This window comes from Pteropus vampyrus, unplaced genomic scaffold (genome assembly GCF_000151845.1).
Source record: "Pteropus vampyrus isolate Shadow unplaced genomic scaffold, Pvam_2.0 Scaffold16, whole genome shotgun sequence".
Taxonomy (NCBI): Eukaryota; Metazoa; Chordata; class Mammalia; order Chiroptera; family Pteropodidae; genus Pteropus; species Pteropus vampyrus.
In genome coordinates, this window is record NW_011888797.1 from 1,385,400 (window position 1) to 1,404,694 (window position 19,295).

The window sequence follows — 19,295 nt, forward strand, 5'->3', positions numbered from 1 at the left end:
AACAACCTAATGAAGTAGGTATTATGCTCTGTTTTGTGAAGAGAAAACTTTGCCTTAAAACTGTTAATAGCCAATATGCATATATAATAAACAATAGAACCGAGATTTGAACCCAGGTAGACTAATTTCAGGCAATACATTTTTTAAAAACTTCTCTATTATAATGATTAAAATAATATATACACATGGCAAAAACTGCAAACAATAAAAAGGTCGTGCAGTCTCCAACCCCAGAAAACAATGCAGCTATTTCACATTCTACAATCACCATCATTCAGTTCCTTTTGTATTGTGCAAAAAATGCTGTGTGCATGTGTGTGCACACATGTGCACGCACACATATGCAGTTTTTCTAATCACATAAATATATACGTTATTCTAACTTAGTTTTTTAAAATAACACCACATTGTAGAAACCTTTCCATATCAGCACATACAGATCTAAATTATTGGTTCACATCTGTATAGCATTTCAGTGTATGGACATAATATAATTTATTTAACGAGACTCTTATTGATGGATATTTACATTGTTTTCAATTTATGGTTCTTACAAATGTTGCTGCAAATGAATATCTTCACACAAACATATTTTCATACAGATGCAATATACCTTTAAAATAAACACATTTTTATACAGATGCAATATACCTTTAAAATAAATTTTCTAGCAGTAGATTGTTGAGTTAAAAGAATATTTGAGTTTTAAATGCTGAAAAATATTGACAAATTGCCCTCCAAGAATTTTGCTTTCCCAAGGGTGTGTATTGTCAAACTTTTTTTAACCTTATACATTTAAGGATGAAAACGCTAATATTTTCTATTGCAGTTTCAGTTTAACTTTAATAAATGGCAAGGATGAGCACATTTTTGTATGTTTATAACACGCTTATGTTTTTAAAAACTGTCCAGTCATGTCCTTTATCCCTTTCTCCATGGAATGTTGAATATTTTCCATGTTGAATCTTTTTCAACATACTTTTTCATTTCCTCTTTTTTTTTTTTTAAACATTCCTGTTTGTTTTCCTTTTTTTCCATGTTGTTATTACTGGTTTGCAAGAGCTCTTCACACATTAATGATATGAGTATTTGGCCTGTTCTTTCTGTTGTAGATATTTTTATGAGCTTTTAATTTAGTCATTAAATCTTTTATGTAGGCTTTTTTATGTAAAAAAATTGTTAATTCTTACATAGTTAAATATTTCAGTCTTAGGGCCCACATTTCTGACCATATGCTAAAACTGACTCTCTAATTTATGATGATGTTAATTCCGGTTTTGTTGTCACTTTTGTTCAGGTGTACTCACAGAACAAGCAGCAGGTCCTCTGGGACAGAACCTAGAAGTGGAATCATACTCACAATACAACAATGTTCAGTTTCCTCAAGTTCAACCTCAGATTTCCTCATCATCCTATTATCCCAACCTGGGTTTCTATCCCCAACAGCCTGAAGAATGGTACTCTCAAGGAATATATGAACTCAGGCGAATGCCTGCTGAGACTCTCTACCAGGGAGTGACTGAGGTAGCAGAGATTCCTGTAACAAAGAAGGCCCGAGTGGGAGCATCCGCAGGGAGAATAAAAGGGGATGAGCTCTGTGTCGTTTGCGGAGACAGAGCATCTGGATACCATTATAACGCACTAACCTGCGAGGGTTGCAAAGGTAAGCATCTTTTCTTTTCCTTTTCTTTTCTTTCTTTTCTTTTTAAGATAAGCATCTTTTGGTTGGCGATTTTCTCTTTGTTAAGGTTTCACTACCTTGGTTGTTGAAATCCCTCAGAATGGAGTCTTCCCTTTTTACAGATAACTTCCCATTTTCTCCTTCTCTGCCTGTACCTCTTCCTGTCTATTCACCTTTGTTGGGATGTCATAGACCTCTAGGAAATGCTAGTTAGAATATTTAGTTTAGGTATAAGTAACCTTTTTTCTATTTATAACCTTATACACAGTTAAAATAAATTTATGATTGTGGGTTTTTTTTTAATTTTTTAGTTTTTAAAGAAAGAAAAACTTGAACTTATATCTCTTTTAAATTAAGATCAAGGAGAATAAGACTTTATTAAAAGGATATTTAAAAATACATTTTCACTTACTTTAGTTAATTGAGAAACAGAGGAAAAAAATCAAAGGGAAAGAAAGAAGTAATAATAGCTTATATTCAACAAATATTTCATTTAATGAGAACATAGATATATGAGAGATGCTGTGTGAGAATCAATGAAATTACAATCCATTTAGAATGGATAAAATACAACACATGAAATACGACAATGACTCCATATAAAGTCCTATATGATTACTTTCCCAGTAAAGGCACAGATAATAAGTTCATAAAATTTCAGAAAAAAGGACGGAGTGGACTAGAAGGTTAACCTATTTATCTTTGTATTTCTTCATTTGACAAGTATTTATGGAATGCTACTGTGTGTTAGGCACTCTGCTAACTTCTACGGCTGAATAAGAACTGCCCTTGAGCAGAATCTGTTGAATGGTATGCCAAATTCGGGTTTCCAGATGCCAAAGATTGCCATAAAAATAAACAGTCACATAAGAATGGCTCGAGGATGTTTCAAACCTTTGAAAGTGCAAATGATCAGATTATGTAAAACTACACTAGTCACCTCTTAAAAACTTGGTGTGATTTCATTAGATTTTTTAAAAATTAAGTAGTGTTTATGCTCAGAATTTAAAAATTAAAACACATCTAGAAAGAAAACTTAAAAGAGCTCATTTACGGTCTACAAAATATCCTTATACTTTTTGTGGAGAGTCAAGTTTTTACAGGTAAAAAAATAACTTATAAATTCTTTGAGGCGATAGATTATGTCTTTTTTAGCTCTATCACTCCCCATAGCATCCCACACAGTGCCTGGTACATAGTAATTATGGAATGAATGTTTTTTGAATGACATAATGAAAATCCATGTTCATCACTGGTAGTTGGTATATGTAACTCTACGTTGTAAAAATACATTCACAATCTTTTACAATATTTAATTCTTTCATAACTCCAAATAATAAAAATAAATATTATACTTCAACCTCCATATTTGGTGACAATTTTTTCTTGAGGCAGAGTGATGGAGGTAGAAATCCGCTTATGTGACAATTAAGAAAAGAGTTGAGATAAAGCAGGGAGAGATTGCTAATTGGTTAGAAAAATAAAACAGTTTAAAAATGACCAGCTTGAAAGTTGGATTAAAATAAAAATAAAATTCTACATGGAGTTTTGAAAAATAAACTGCTGACCTACATGAAAGAAAAAGAGCTTTGTAGTAGCTCTAGTGAAAAACTGGCTGTTGTTACTCTGAATCCACAGTTTATAATGTTTTAATTATTTCATGTCTGTTTGTCTTGTATTTTGACCTTGTAGTTTGTAAATTTCATAAGTAAAAAATATCTATAGTTCATCTTGCCCCTCCTGTTGCTGTGAATTGATGAAAGAGAAAGTTAGACCCAGGTTTCTGAAGCACAGTGCTATTGACATTTTGGGCCAGATAACTCTTTGTTATAGGGGAATGTCTTATATACATTGTGAGTTGTTTAGCAGCATCCCTGGCTTCTACTTACTAAATACCATTATCAACCCCCTAGTTGTGACAACCAAAAATTACAGGAGACATTGCTAAATGTCCCCTATGGAGCAAAATTGCCCCATTGGGAACCACTGGTATAGACTATTCAGTTAAAATACTATTATAACACAGAGTTTCTCAAACTTAAGTTATATACGGAGCTTTCTCAAAGTGGGCCATGTTTCTAATGTTGACTCGAATTGCTTTTATTAAATTCTTATGCTGTTTTTTTAAAATAAAATTTATTGGGGTGACATTGGTTAATAAAATTATATGTTTCAAGTGTACAATGTAATAATACATCAACAAAAGCAAAATGAGTTCATAAAATTAAATACGAACAAATATATAAAATCAAGAAAATAATAGACTATTTAGATTATGCGGTTTTGTTGCTCAAAATGTGACTAAAGCACAGTTTCTTTTGGGTTTGCTATGCCTATACTGCATGTCATGTGAGGCCTCAGTTCCCCACTGCTTTTTTCTGATCAAGCAATTTGTTCATCTAAACCTCGTTTCACCTAGAGCTCCATTTGGCCATCCCTAAACTGAGTAAATCTTATGCATATTAAGATTATCTCTGCCACTTTTTCACAGCTTTGACAAATAAATCATACCACTTCTGTTAATGAGATCATGGGCATAAACAAAAATGAGGGCATTTAGTTTAAATGGCAATATATGGCGGTCATAGAGATGATCCAGAAAATGCTATTATTAATTTTTAAATACATACATAAAAAATATAAAAATAAATTTAATATGTGCAAAGGACTTAGAAAGAATCTCGTATGTAGTCAAAACTCAATAGTTGCCTATTATTATTGTTATGGTCTTAGAATCTATTAACATAGGGTTTTATGGCAGTGTGACTATTTTCCGCTTGTCTTGATAAATGTTGATGCCCAACTCATTATCAGTTGTTTGGCAAGAATTATTCTATTTTATATTGACTTATTCCCAAAAACTTTTCTAAGTTGTCTGTGTGGACCAGTGCTACTTCAGGTGTGGTCCCTGGTCCAGAGGTATCAGTTTAGTATCCCTTGGGGAGTTGTAGGAAATACAAATTTAAGGACCCTACTCCAGACCTACTGAATCAGAATGTATGAGTTTGGGTCCCAAGAACCTGTGATTTAGCAAGCCCTCCTTGCAAAAGTTTGAGAACTACTGGTGTAAATCATCTCTAGAAGGCACTAGAGGCAACTCATCTGGCTAAGCAGCTTGGTTGTGCATTGTGATTGTGAAATTCTCGAGGGTTGGGATGCTGTTTTCCATTAGGTCATTAAAAAGAAAGTTCAGTAGATAAAAATGTAGACTAGAAGCTTAGACTAGAAACACACAAAGTCTAATCTAAGTCATGTTTCCTGCTTGGAGAGAAATAAAAAGGAACATGCATAGTTTATTCTGAAAATCTGATTTAAAAGAAAAGTCCCATTATTAATACTTTTGAACCTACAAATTTCAGCGCCAATGACATTCAGAGTTACATTTTCTCAGGTCCTACAGCAACTGTGGCAGTGGGTATTACTGTGCTTATTTTAAAGCTGAGGAATAAGAATATTGTTTTAAACAGAAACTGAGATTGAAGGCCAGTGCTAATAGCTTATATGATGTATTTATTACACTTCAGTAGTAAACTTATTAATTCTCATACCTTATCCCATTTTGTAGATGAATAAAATGAAGCATAAGAGGTTAATCAACTTACTCAAGGCTTCACAGCTAATAAGAGGTAGAGCTTCAAATCTACAGCTTATAAATCTAACTCCAGAGCCTCTATTATTAACCACTAGCTTACCCGCTAAGTGATCATTCTACTCTTTAAGCTATTTACTCAAGGCTAATATTGACTAATTTGGTAGCCAAAGGAAGACAATCAATTACTCATTTAGATGTTGAAGTATTGGTTTGTGCAAGCCAAGGGAATAAACCCCTAAAGTCAGTAACCTGAACAGGCTTATCTCCTTAGCAGTGAAGGCTATAGTGAAACCTGGTTTTCCTGGGAAGAATTCGGGGGGCATGGCAGGGTGAAATGAGACCAGTGTACACAGACGACTCTAAAAAACACCAACTTTAAAGGTGGACAGGGAAAGAGAGGCCCATAAAGGATATAGAATAGAAGTCAGAGGTAGGAGGCTACCAGGGAAGTGCAAGGTCACAGGAGACAAGGGGACAGAAAAATGGTCAAAAGAGAACCGATGTTGGGGGAGTTCAGGAAAGAAAAGCTGGCTCCAGAAGTAGACGTGTTTTTAAGAGCAGAGATAGGCAGAACTTTTTCATTGATTTTGATTTAAGACTTTGCCTGCATCATGGCAGAAAAGGCCCAGAGTACAAGGGAGGGGATGAGATGGAGCCAGGCAGAGCCCATGCTCTACACCAGGAGCTGGCAATTTTTTTTCCTTTAAAGAGATAGATAGTAAATATTTTAGGCTTTGCACAGTAGTGGTCTCTTGCAACTATACGACTTGGCATACACAGCCATGCAAAGAAGGGGCATGGCTGTGGCTTTACTTAGCCTCAAAAATAGGAAGGAAAATTTTTTAAAAAATCAGACAAGTAGCTGAATTTGGCCCAATGGCCCAGCTGTAGTTTTCTGACCCCTGTTTTAGATACTTGAGAGTCAAAATTAACTGGAAGCTGTGTAATGTGCACTGGGCCCATGCATGAGAAATATAAACTTATTCTGTATAATGGGATTTAATTCAACTTCAAGCCCTGGTGGAAACTTTATTTCAATCAATTCAGAATTATTCTGCTCCCCTCCCCCCAAAACCCCATAACAAACAACCTTTTTTCTGGAGTTTCATCCAGGTTTCAGGATTATGTGCCTTGTGGAGGGACTGGGCACTGGGAGTGGGGCTCTTGTTCTCAGTGCTATTAACACAGTCTGACATCTGTTGGGGGTCGTTCTAGCTGGTTTTCGGTCACCAGTGGGAAAGGGCTCTGAGGCTCCATCCTGGGGTTCTTGGCACACTCCTCCTTCCTGTCTGGCCCACCTGCTTCCTGGAAGCTCAGGTGGGTGGGTTCCTGATGCTTCCCCAGTGGTGTGCTGGAATGCTTGGCTGTTCAGAGAAACCGTGCAGCCATTTCATCTGCTCCTATGCCACTCGGGGTGCTGGGAACCTCGAGGGCCTCTCCAAGCTCTCCACAGGAAAGGGCGCAAGAATCCCTCTGCTCTAGGGTTACTGAATGATGTGGAATTTCTATAATCTTTCAAAGCACCCATCCGAAAACTCAGTCTGGGGATGAGGGGAGGGTGGGAGGGACAGAGCTCAGGGCCTTCCCCAGTACTTAATATGTCTTAGCTCTTTTCATTTCCTCTTTGATTGCCTGCCTCTCCCAACTTGGGGCAATTAGGTGTCTGGGATCTTGGAAGTTAGGATTCGGTGACTGAAAAGCCAATAATTGACTCCTTTGTGCTTTGTATATGTTCTCTTAAGAAAACAAATGAAAGTTGTCTTAGCTTGGTGAATAGGGAAGAGGCGTACAGAATAGGGCAACATACAAGTGAAAGAACCGGGGCCTCATGCAAAGCAGGCCCAGTAGCTTGGCCAGCTTGGGCCCCCTACTGCACACCCCTAGGATATCTGCGCTTATGAGATGCAAAACAAATCTCACTCCGTGACTTTCCATCAAACGGAATGTGGACTTTGGGGTTTGGCAGGCATGCATTGAATTTGGGCTCAGTATTTCTTGGCCAAGTAAGCAAGATACTTATTATATCAGTTAGTGTTCAGTGAAATAAACCAAAATTTCAGGCAGAAAGGAATTAGTACAGGAGAAACTGGAAGGGTAAAGGAGCAAGTTCTATGCTGAGCCTCGAGGAGGATGCTCAGAGCCATCCTGCAGAACTGGGCTACCAGGACAATTGCTATTCAGGAAGATGGGGAATCAGAAAGCTACAAGAACTGTTGGCTCCAGGAATTGCCACCTTAGCCACCATCTAGGAATCAGAAAGCTGCCTTCACCACAATTACTGTCTCCAGAGCTGTGGCTTGCCTGCTAACTTTGTACAAACAAATAATGAATGTCCCATGTCTTGCCTCTCCATGCCCTCAAAGCTAGTGACTGGAAACCAAGATGCTACCACAGCAAAACACCACGATCCTCTTGCCAGCAGCAAGAACAGAAGCAGCAGAAGGACAGCTCTTGCTTCACGTCTACATTCCAAATGTTTTACAAGGGTATCTGTTTGGCAGAGCTTAAAATTACATCCACAATGTTAGCTGCAAGAGAGTCTGGGAAAGATTGGGTTCAACTTTCCGGTCTTTGTAGTAGAGGATGCACACCAGAATAGAGGGAAGTCCAGTGGATATCTAGCTAGCCAATTTTTAGATTGCAAAATATTTAACTTCTCTGATCTTCCAATCTACAAAATAAGGATAATATCCCTTTCACAGGGTCATATTGAGGATTAAATTAGATTTTTATATATAAAGATCCTGGCAGCTCTCTTGCTTTAGGATTTCACTGGAGGTTTGTAAGACCTGTGATACTACACACACACACACACACACACACACACACACACACACACACACACAATTTTTTTTAACTTAAAAATAAAACAAAGATTATGGTTAAACTTCTGGTTTTCATTGGTCTCTATATCTGTTTTTGTTAGAAATGGTTTTTCTATTTTATTTCTTGTAGACATTTAGGTATCGAGAGAAATTTTGATTTTTTTAAAATCACTGCAGAACACAAGCATAATGCAAAGTGACAATGACTGCCATTTGCTCATTAGATTAAATCAAGAGCTTCCTTTCCCCCTTGGTTATCAGTGGAGCATATGGAAATACGCTAACGTCTGAATGAATTTTGATTCAAACTTCAAACCTCAACAAACAAAACTTATCTGCATCTGACTGGAAATTTCAAATGGTCGCATTTCTGAATAGGTCAGTGTCAGTCACATTCTTCTCCAGGCCAGGAGAATCTACACCTTTCAGTAAGAGAATGGTAGAATTCTAAAAAAAACATTTTATGAGTAAGTGGGTGGCCTATTGTTGTTTTGAACGTATTTTTGTAGAAGCTAGTGAACCAGCATTTTAGTTAGTTCTGAAATTTTAGAAAATATTACAGAATTATTGAAACTTTTCTAGTGTATCAAATAGTGTTTTCAATGAGCCCTTTGTTTATGGGTCACGGCTAAGGTGCAGTGACTCACAAACTTCCTAAAATTCTATTTGATTTTGACATACGATTTTATAAAATTTAATAATGGTCTTAATGATCTCTATAGGTTAAATTATCTTAGAGTATGATGCAAAGGGTGCAGTTTAAACAATTTCAGTGCAGTGGAAAGCTTTTGTAGTGTGTTATAAAAATCATGGGAACAGGGGAAGAACCAACATGGCATAGATGAAAGAGGCTCTGTTCATCCCTCTGGTGATCAAATCAAAGTTGTGGCTGAAACAAGGAGCAGCAGCAAGGAAAAATCATCTGGGATCTTGATGAACAAGCCATACAACTAAGGAGAAATCCAAGAAATCACCCTGCAACAGGAGAAGGTAGGACGGGGCGAGAATGCGGGGCTGCCCGGTTCTGAGCAGCTGAGTGAGACGGAGGCTGTGGCAACGGCAGACGCCTCTTAAAGGGTTTGTGTCCGTGAGCGGATTTTTGTGGTGATGGACCTGCTCGCTCTGAGCACCACACACACACACACACACACACACACACACACACACACACACACACAATTGGCTGCATGCAGGGGGCACGAGGGACTTACAGGGAGATATTGTCGGTGTGAGGGTTGAGGCGAGACTTGCTCAGTATGGAAGTGCTGGCGGTATCCATTGTTCCCTATCAAGCCCTCCCCCTCCAAGTGCATGGACACAGTGCCACCATAGCTACGAGGTCATCAAACTGGATAACATAGGTCACTCCGCCCAGAGAATTCCTTGAAACCCCACTTTCCCCAACTTGCAGCCCCACCCAAGCCACATCCAGGTATATCCTCAGCGAGTCAGGTGCTCCTTGCTGAGCAGTGCCTAGACTCACATTGGAGGCAGCTGGCCTTGGTTTGTGGCATGGCCTTTTGCTATAAACACAGCATCTGTGGATTGCTTGCTGAATCTTAATAGGTGGCCTCGGAGGGGCAGAGGCTTGGGCTAAGTTTGGCCTGCAGCTGAAGCCCTCTCAGGACTGTGCCAGTGAACACCTACTTCACAAATCCACACTAATAAGATCGGGAGACTTAGGAGCTTTGCTTAGTATGTAGAAACAGACACAGAAAGACAGCCAAAATGGGAAGACAAAGAAGCAGAAACCATATGAGAGAACAGAACAGAGATCTAGATATAAGGGAGTCAAGTAATCTAACAGATGCAGAGTTCAAAACACTGGTTATAAAGATGCTCAATGAACTTTTGGAAAGTGTAGATAAATTCAGTGAGAACTTCAACAAAGATAAAAAGGATAAAAAATGGAAATGGAAATTATAAAAGGGAACCAGCATGAAATGAAGAACACATTATCTGAGAAGAGAGGTATGTTAAATGGAATAAACAAAGGAATAAACAGAATGAATAAAGAAAAGGATCAAATGTCCTATCTAGAAGATGGGAAAGCTAAGGACACTCAATCAGAATGGCAAGAAATAAGATGCCAAGACTATAAAAATAATTTAAGGAGCATATGGGACTCTGTTAAGAGTCCAAATATTCATCTGATTGGTGTAACTGAAGAAAATCAAGATGTTGAACAGCTGTTTGAAGAAATAAGGATGGAAAACTCCCCTAACCTGGTGAAGGAAATGGACATAAAACCTCAGGAAGCTCAGAGAATTCCAAAAAATCAGGGATTCAAAGAGGCCCACACTAAGACACATCATCATTAAAATGCCAAAGGTTAAATACAAAGAAAGAATATTAAAAGCAGCAAGAGAAAAACAGATAGTTACTTTTAAGGAAAAACTCATAAGACTGGCAGCTGATTTCTCAAAAGAAATTACGCAGGAAAGAAGGGGTTGGCAAAAAATATTCAACAGGATGAACACCCAGGATATACAACCAAGAATAATTTATCCAGCAAAGCTATCATTTAGAGCTGAAGGACAGATAAAGAGATTTCCAGACAAAAATAAGCTGAAGGAATTTTTCACCATCAAGCCAGTATTACAGAAAATGTCGGAGGGACTTCTTTAAGAAGAAGAAACATGTATTAAAAACAGGAATAAAGATTGGTAACAACTACATTCCTATCAATAAGTACCTCAAATGGAAAAGAATTAAGTGCTCCAACTAAAAGAATGGATGAATGAAAGGAAAACAAGACCCCTACAAGTTGCCTATAAAAGACTCACTTCAGATTAAAAGACACAGACTAAAAGGAAGGAGATGGAAAAACATATTGCTTTGATGGACCTAGAAGGTATTTAAGTCAGACTGAGAAAGATAAATAGTATATGATTTCACTTATATGCAGAATCTAAGCAATAAAAAGAACAAAGTAATAACAAACTCACAAATGTAGTGGACAATTTGGTGGACAGAGGGGAGGGAAATTTGGGGGGTTGGGAGAATGGGGTGAAGGGTTAAAGCAGTACAAATTAGTAGCCGATGGATGGACACGGGGATTGGGAGCACGGCATAAGAAATGCAATTAGAATGAGTATGTTGGCTAGGCGGAGGGTCAGGGGAGGGAGGGAGCAATTGGGGAGGGACCATTTTACGAACTATATAGATGTCTAACCAATGTACTATATACTTGAAACTAATTAAAATTTAAAAAAAAAGGAAAGAAAAAAATCATGGGAACAGTAGGATTCTGAAGGCAGTCATCGTAGATTCCAAGCCCACTGATTTTCTTCTCAGCTGTTCCAGGTTATTTAACATGTCTGGGCTTCAGACTCCTCACCTGCAAAATGAAGATAACAATAAAGGTGATGAGGAAGGTGAGATGATGATGGTGATGATGAAGAAGAAGATGATAATGATAAAGATAAATAAGTTAGATAGATGATAGATACATAGATTAGATATAGATAGATGATAGATAAATAGTTAGATAGATAGATAGATAGATAGATAGATAGATAGATAGATAGATAGATAGATGAGAGAGAGAGAGAACATATATCAAGTGATTATTATATGAAGAATTTATCTGAAGGCTTGAGATGTACTAACACTTAATCTTCAGGACAACCCTTTGAGATGGATATCTAAGGGTTGTCAAGAGGATTAAATAAGGTAATGTGTGTAAAGCAATTAACATGGTACTTGCCAATAGTAAACTCTCAATAAATGTCTGCTATTATTACTATTACCATTTGGTTTTTGCGAGGGAAAAATGAAACATTGTTTTAAAAATATCTAACTGTGTACCAGACACACTTGAGTGCCCACAAGCATTAGCTATTGTTATTTTGTTGATTAATTTTTATTAATTTATCATCATTATTCTTCTGTTCATCCAGCCTAATAATTTGGATCATATACTATCTTCAAAACTATCTCTTTTTCTAGTGATTAATTAATTAAGCCTCCATTTCCTGGGAGTATACCTACCTAGGAGTTTCAATGGCTCCTAACAATGTGCAAAGCCAAGCTCATGGACAGCACTGTTACCTCTCCCTTCATCGTCTCAAATGATACAGTAGGGGTGAAGTCGTCAGTGGACTTTTGCTGTCAGCTCATTTAGATGACTTTATCACTTAAGACACGTTTTGCCAAAGCAATGAGTACACCTGACGCAAAAGTCAACTTGTTAAAAGGGCATATAATTGGAAAAGGCCCCCATTCCCACCCTCTGCACCCCAAGTGTTTCTCTCCAGAGGCAACCGCTGATAACCAATTGTGTTTGTGCTTTTTGTATTTCACATTTTGTTTTTACGTCATTTGAATAGTCTGTTTATTTTTACAGAACCATCTCCCCTCTCTACAAACACAGAAGACAGAGAAGGCATAGAGTTGCTTATAATAATCCTTTGTTTTCCTTTTAATGTCCATGGGATTATTAGTGCCGATCTCCCTCTCATTTCTGACATTTGAGACAGACCTAAATGCTAACTACATTTGGGTCACATTGGATGTGAAGATCACTAGTTGCTCAGCTCTGCGTGTGTGTGTTGCTGTTTAAAAGCACGCGGACCCTTGAAATTTTAAGCAACCAACATTTTATTGATTTCAAAGTAATGGGTAGCCTACTTTCAGTTACTGGAGTCTGGTGTATGCTGTGCATGTATGTTTATGTGTGTACATGTGTGTGCATACGTACATGTATGTGTATGAGTTGAGAGTAGGATACGGTATAGGGGTTCATGTATAGAAAGAAGCAGAAAAGCAGGGTGTGCAATATTCTGCATATTTGAGGAATCCATTTTATTGTCCTATAGCTGTGCTTCTGCCGCCTCAGGAGTCCTCTTAGTGCTACACGTCCCTCAGATGGCAGTGCCAGCCCGTCTTCTCATTTTTTGTTACCAGGGAGCCTCTCTTCCGCAGTGAATTTTCTTTCCATTCATTTTCAAATGACTTTTCTGATATGGGTATTGTTCAATATTCACCAGATAGAGGCACGAGTATGTGTATAGATAGATTTGCATAAGTATAAATACAGTATATGTACCCATATTTAAGTGATATAATGATTATATTGTATTGCCACCTCAGAGTGAAAGCTAATTAATTCAGCTATTGAGATGATAATGATTTCTTTCTCAGTTAATACCAGAGTGAAAAAAAACCCTACAGAAATTTCTATGCACTGTTCCTTTGACTCATCTTGGAATAAGGAGTTTTATTTCTGTTAACTATTTTTTTTTTTACAGTTATAGTTGACATTCTGTTAACTACTGAGCTATTCATATTTGATGGTTTTTAAATGGAATTGCTCCTAGGAGGGGCTGAAGATTAGTAGATAGATTGACTCAATGATTTGGTACCAGGAAATTTAAAAAAAAAATTTTTTTTTTGTCTATAGTCTCTTTTAAAATACATATTTTGGTATTTGCACTCCTAATATCAACTTCAATCCTAAAGCACACAGTCTGTTTTTTAGACTTTCTGTGCTTGAATGTAAATGAAGGAAAACGGTAAGATCTTTCCGAGTGCAAGTTATGCCAACTGACAAATTCATAAATTCGTCACGTTTTTAACCTTGACATCCCTAGCTTTTCCTTCAGCCTCTACTTTCGTATTTAGTTATTGATTCCTGAATGTTTTTTGGTTTCCTCCTCCCTGTTATCACTGCCCCGCGACAAGTTCAGGCATTGATCACTTCTCGACTGGTCTCCTGATTCCAGTCTCCCGTCTCCCCATTCCACTTTTCTTTACCTTGTACCAAGGATTCTTACCAACATGCAGGTTAGGTCATACCCTCCCCTCCTGCCAAAACACAAAACCTGTTCATGGTTTTACTCATTTTATAAAAAACTCAACTCCTTTACTTGGCATTCGAGGGCATTTAACCATATTCTGTCCCACTGCGTGCCTTCACCCATCTCCCACTAATTCAGCCCCATACTCAAACCTCCTATCAAGATGGATTATCCACCCTACCTTGAAATCACTGTAACGCCCTTCCTTTGCTCATTTCCCAGAACATCCTTCCTTCTCCACAGTCTATGTTTCAAAATCCTACTTATTCTCCAAGATCCAGCTCCAATTCTACTTCCCTCATGAATTCTTCCCTGATCCCCCCAACTCAGAATTAATAAAGGTGATCCCCATGCCATATACTGCCTTTTCCTCAAGACACTCGACTTCTAACTGTTGCAAAATTCCATATTATAATTAGTTTACTAGAATAACCTTTTACTGACTTCTGCTGGAAAGATCGTCATAACAAATATGCATATTTATGTCTGCAATGGAATTGCTGTCTCCCCCCATCCCTTAAATTCTATACAACCTTCGCAGGCATCTAGTATGGCCCTGAAATGATCGTGTTTCATCTATATTCCAATAAGTTATTATTTAATTCGCTATCCTATTGCTCTATCTTGTATTATGCTGAGAGTTTACTGCTTTGTCTTCTCACTAAGTTGGAAACTCTGAGGACAAGTAATGTCTTACTTGTCTTGGTTTCTTCCAGGTCAGAGAATGCAGCTTTCAGATAGTAGGTACTTAATATTAAGTTATTCTATTCTCTTGTAACCCAAGAGGGACAATTAGAGTAAACGTATTGCTTAAGAGTATGGGCTTTGGTGACTACCTGGGTTTGAATCTTCCTAGTCCACTCATTAACTGTGATCATGGCCAGTGTAATTAACCTCTCTGTGCCTCTTTTTCTTCATCTATAATATGAGGACATATAATATTATCTTTATTGTAAAGTTGATATGAAGATTAAATAACTAAATGCAGATGAAGTGGTTAGAACATCAGCTAATGAGTGCTTAATACATATTAAATAATATTCCAACAGGCTGTTAAAATAGGAAGGATTCCTGCTGTCTCAGTTTTGGCTGAGGCGTGAAGATACTAGAAACTACATTCCTAAGTGAGCCCATCTTGCAGTGGGTAGTCAAGATCTAATTGAATACCTCACCTACTTTGAGGGGATGAAGTGGGAAGGAGTTGGAAATTATAAAGCAGTCTTGCTGCAAGGATTTTGGTGTATGTGACTAGTGTGCTATGAATCCCACATCCCCACTGCAAAGGGGTGAGTGTGGGATGCGGGTTTCTACCACTGGGGGCCACCACTGGAACCTTTAGTATGGTACTTCTGGGAGAATTAGGAAAAGGTGTCTCTCCTTCCCCAGGTAAAATATATATGTTAAGGAAGTCCTGCTGCCTGAGGCCCATTGAAAAGGCCTTCAACAGGATTACTTGAAGAGATTGACACGTATCCCCTGCAGCCGAGGGAGACTGGACTCTGCCACCTGAATTTTACCTGAGAAGTTGGAAGGGCACAAGGAAGGGTGGCCGACTGCTTATGGATAAGTGGGAGAGATTTCTCTGCCCCACAGAGTTTGTGGGACCAGAGAAAGCCGGCATGGGGTTATCTTAAGTCCACAGTAAGAGGGTCACATGGAGGAACTTTGGCGTCAAGAAGATAGAGATGAATTGCCAAATTCCTAGATCCTGAAGGAGATACGAGCCATGGGCTAGAATAGAGATTTATTTCCTCTCATCAAGAAATCGCAGAAGAAAGTATCCCAATAATAGGAGGAGTTCTCTAGGAACCCAACCCAGAAAAGAAAGTCAGCTTTAGAAGCTTGCTGGGCATAAGTCAGCTTCTAACAATACAGGCAAGTAAGCACTTTCCTGTCACGTCTTCCCTCACCTCCCACCATCCTCTCCTTATTCGCCACTCTGCCTTGACTCTGAAAGTCTCAGGAAGTATAGTTAGCCAGATGGAAGAGAAAAAGTAGAAGTGGAAAGTGGAGAAAAGGAAAAGCAGAAAGGCAGCCAGTCATGTCCGCTCCCGGACTCTAGGAAGGTGGCTGCAGCTGAGGCTACACCTTCTCAGGGGAGATGTTTGCTTTTAAATCAAGGTTGGCATTTTTATTATTACACCGAGCTGGACGTATTAAGTACCGAAATGAAACCTTGAATGTGACCTCTCCCTGTCTGCCTAGTAAACAGCAACTCGTTTCCAAGATTTAGCTAAACACTCACTTCCGAGTTTGACCTCTTCCTTCAGAACTGACCATTCTCCCGGCCTCCTTTGCCCTAGCCACAGCCAGGAAAGCTGCATTTCACTCGTTTGGTTGTTTGCCTGGCTTTGCCCTCAATCAACCCGTAGACACTAAGAAGGTAGGGATGACTTATTTGCCTTTGCATGACCAGTACCTAAAGCACAACAGCACATAATTGTCCCTCAATGAAGATATAATAAAAGTAACCTATTTTAAAACAACTAAGATTCTTCCTAAGAGAGGGTACAATTCATACGCGTCTTATTATTTTTGAGAGTTAAAAGAAACAGTAGCTTTCTGGATGACATATTGCAGTTGAAAGTACCTTTGCCAACAGTACTCTCAAGGATTGTCTGGGTGCTCTCCAGGGGTTTATGAGAAAATGCTTGGGCATCTCGATCCTAATGAGTTTTTCTGAGTAGATGATGTTAGCAGCCTTGTTACTTTTTGCTGTTTCTTCCACAGGTTTCTTCAGGAGAAGCATTACCAAAAACGCCGTGTACAAGTGTAAAAATGGGGGCAACTGTGTGATGGATATGTACATGCGAAGAAAGTGCCAAGAGTGTCGACTAAGGAAATGCAAAGAGATGGGAATGTTGGCTGAATGTATGTATACAGGTATTCGCATCAAGCAATTAAATTCCACTAAAAATCTCTTAAGGAAGCAGATGTCAGGTAACTCATCGAATAAGAACGGTACTTCTCACACATGAAAGAAGGGATGTGCTATGCCATCTAAGTTCTTGAAAAGGGTAATGAGCCACTGAAATTGTGCAAACTGTCAGCTAAAGAGCATTTTACTTACCTGAAAGAAATGGCTGTGTTTTGTTATTCATTGGTGCAATAAATTATACGTGGAGGGAAGTGACACTAATGTACAGTTAAAATAACATGTTTTAATAAGCTAAAAAGAATGACAGTCTAAAAGTGTCCTCCCAATTTGATTTGATCTTTTTATTTATTGTTTAATTAGCATAAAATTTACAGTTGTGGGAAAAATTAAGAATGCTCTATAAGGTATAACTGCCTCTGAATTGTCTAAATAGAGTTTTAAACAAGTCATTTTATAAGAATCTTTCCCCTTAGTGCAGCTCTGAACCAATTTGTATAGGTTTACACAGGAAATTAACTACCCTGAGTTTTAATATCATTTGGTCCTTCAATCTGATAAAAAAAAAAAAGACACTGTATTAACTGCTGGTTTTGTGAGGAACTTTAATCTTCATCAAAATTTGGAATGCATGCTAGTATATAACATATTAATTTTTCATTCTGCAAATTCTTCAGACCACTTAGATTTTGAGATATGTCCTGTTCTTCCTCAAAAGACAAATAGACAAACAAATGTCACCAAGGAGATGATAACATTCAGGGAGAGAATGCCACATGAAATAAAAGCCTTTGGAAGGTGACTCCAGTTCTATTGTTCCCAAACTGTACAGGCAACTGGGATGGACCCAGAGAAATAATGCATGCAAGAGCGGGGGAAATAGACCAGTGTAAATAATCCAGCTCTGGGTGGATGAAAATTTTATAGTGGCTGATCACAATCTTCTCTTAGCATAGATGAAACAAGAGACTGCAATAGGGCCTGTTGCGGGAATCCAATCTTGCAGTGGAAACACTTATTTTAATACTGGGTGGTTCATGTTGCTCATCACTTAAATATGAACTTGTTCCAACTGAAGCACTGAAGACATTTTTCATGATCCTACCTACAAGAGCCTATAATATTAGGAGACTCATCCACTGACAGATGCAAAGCTTTCATATGAGCCTATAAACTAAATTCCCTGGATTAAGGAATTCCTGGCATTTAGTTTCATCAACATTGAGAGAATAAAGTTAAATGGAAATATGGAGAGTTGTTCTAAATTATTTTTTATAGTTCTGTTTAAGTGTAAATTAATGATGACATTGTATGATTATTCAACAGAAAATTTCAAAGTCCCCTTGAGTTATTTTTATCTTTAACTATGTTCTCAATAATTTATACAGTTTTGAAAATTAACTGGATTTTAACATTTTTCCTGAAGGGTTTTGACATTTGTTTTTACTAAATACATTTACTTATTATGTATTTAATGTAAAATTGAATATGCTTCTTAAATGTAAACGAGTGAAAAATAGTATTAATACTTTATTTTGAAAGACTAGCTTTCAAAGTCCTCTAGACAATAGGGAGAGTATCATTCACCATTTTATTGACCATTATACCTTACATTTTATAACGTTTGGCATTATAAATCCTTTTTATAAAGCTCGTTTTAAAAAATGACACGATTACATTTAATCTACACAAAGCTCGGCAAGGTAGACATTATTCCCATTTTAGAAATGAAGAAACTAAGACTCATAGAGGGTAAATTTCTTATTCAAGGTCAAATCTTAAAACATCATAAGGGCTGGAACTGGCTCTGTGGCAAACGGCACAGGAGATCTTATGAGTCAGCTGCCTTGCGACCGCACACCCAACAGTACTTTCTGTGACTCGCTAAGTCTCTATGTTTATTTTTTCAGGCTTGTTAACTGAAATTCAGTGTAAATCTAAACGACTAAGAAAAAACGTGAAGCAGCATGCAGATCACACCATTAATGAAAACAGTGAAGGACGTGACTTGCGACAAGTGACCTCAACTACTAAGTCATGCAGGGTAATGACAAGCAGTGGTGTCTGCCAGTGCCAGCAGCAGCTGGGCTTCTAGGCATATAGTAATCTGGCTGGGAGGCTTTCAAATTAGAGCTATAGCTATGCATAGAATTTCATTTCAGTTGCATATTAAATGGACTTCTTTTATTTTTAATCTAGAGAAGAATACATACTTTGGTATAAAAATTCAAATAATAGCAGTGTATAAAGTAAAAAAAAAAAAAAAAAGTGAGAGTTCTCCTTTTCCCTGGCTCCATTCCACTCCTATTATCCAGAGGTTGCCAATAGAAATAGTTCAGTGTATAAAATGGATTTTTCAAAGTGAGTGTTATGACTGTTTTTTTCTGTCATTGAGAAAGGAGGCTCAAACTCTGAAGGATGTGGACTCTACAGAGGCTTGTGAGTTAGTCTTTATCAATGGATTAAACAGTGAATGCACATCTGTGGACCAACAGAGAAAAGCCCTTCCCTCTGAGGTCAC

The 19,295-nt window shown here is 37.8% G+C and overlaps 1 protein-coding gene across 5 annotated transcripts in view; it reads left to right on the forward strand.

Annotated features, from left to right (window-relative positions):
- Positions 1–19,295, forward strand: part of NR1H4 (nuclear receptor subfamily 1 group H member 4) — a 65,603-nt gene that overhangs the window by 25,687 nt on the left and 20,621 nt on the right. For 2 of the 5 annotated variants that reach the window (XM_011386658.1, XM_011386646.1), the window contains 3 exons: positions 1,298–1,663; positions 16,630–16,782; positions 18,685–18,818. In XM_011386658.1, coding sequence (XP_011384960.1) covers positions 1,298–1,663; positions 16,630–16,782; positions 18,685–18,818 — 653 coding nt within the window. The remainder of the gene's footprint in view (positions 1–1,297; positions 1,664–16,629; positions 16,783–18,684; positions 18,819–19,295) is intronic. The other 3 variants (XM_011386664.1, XM_011386652.1, XM_011386671.1) reach the window with 2 other exon arrangements.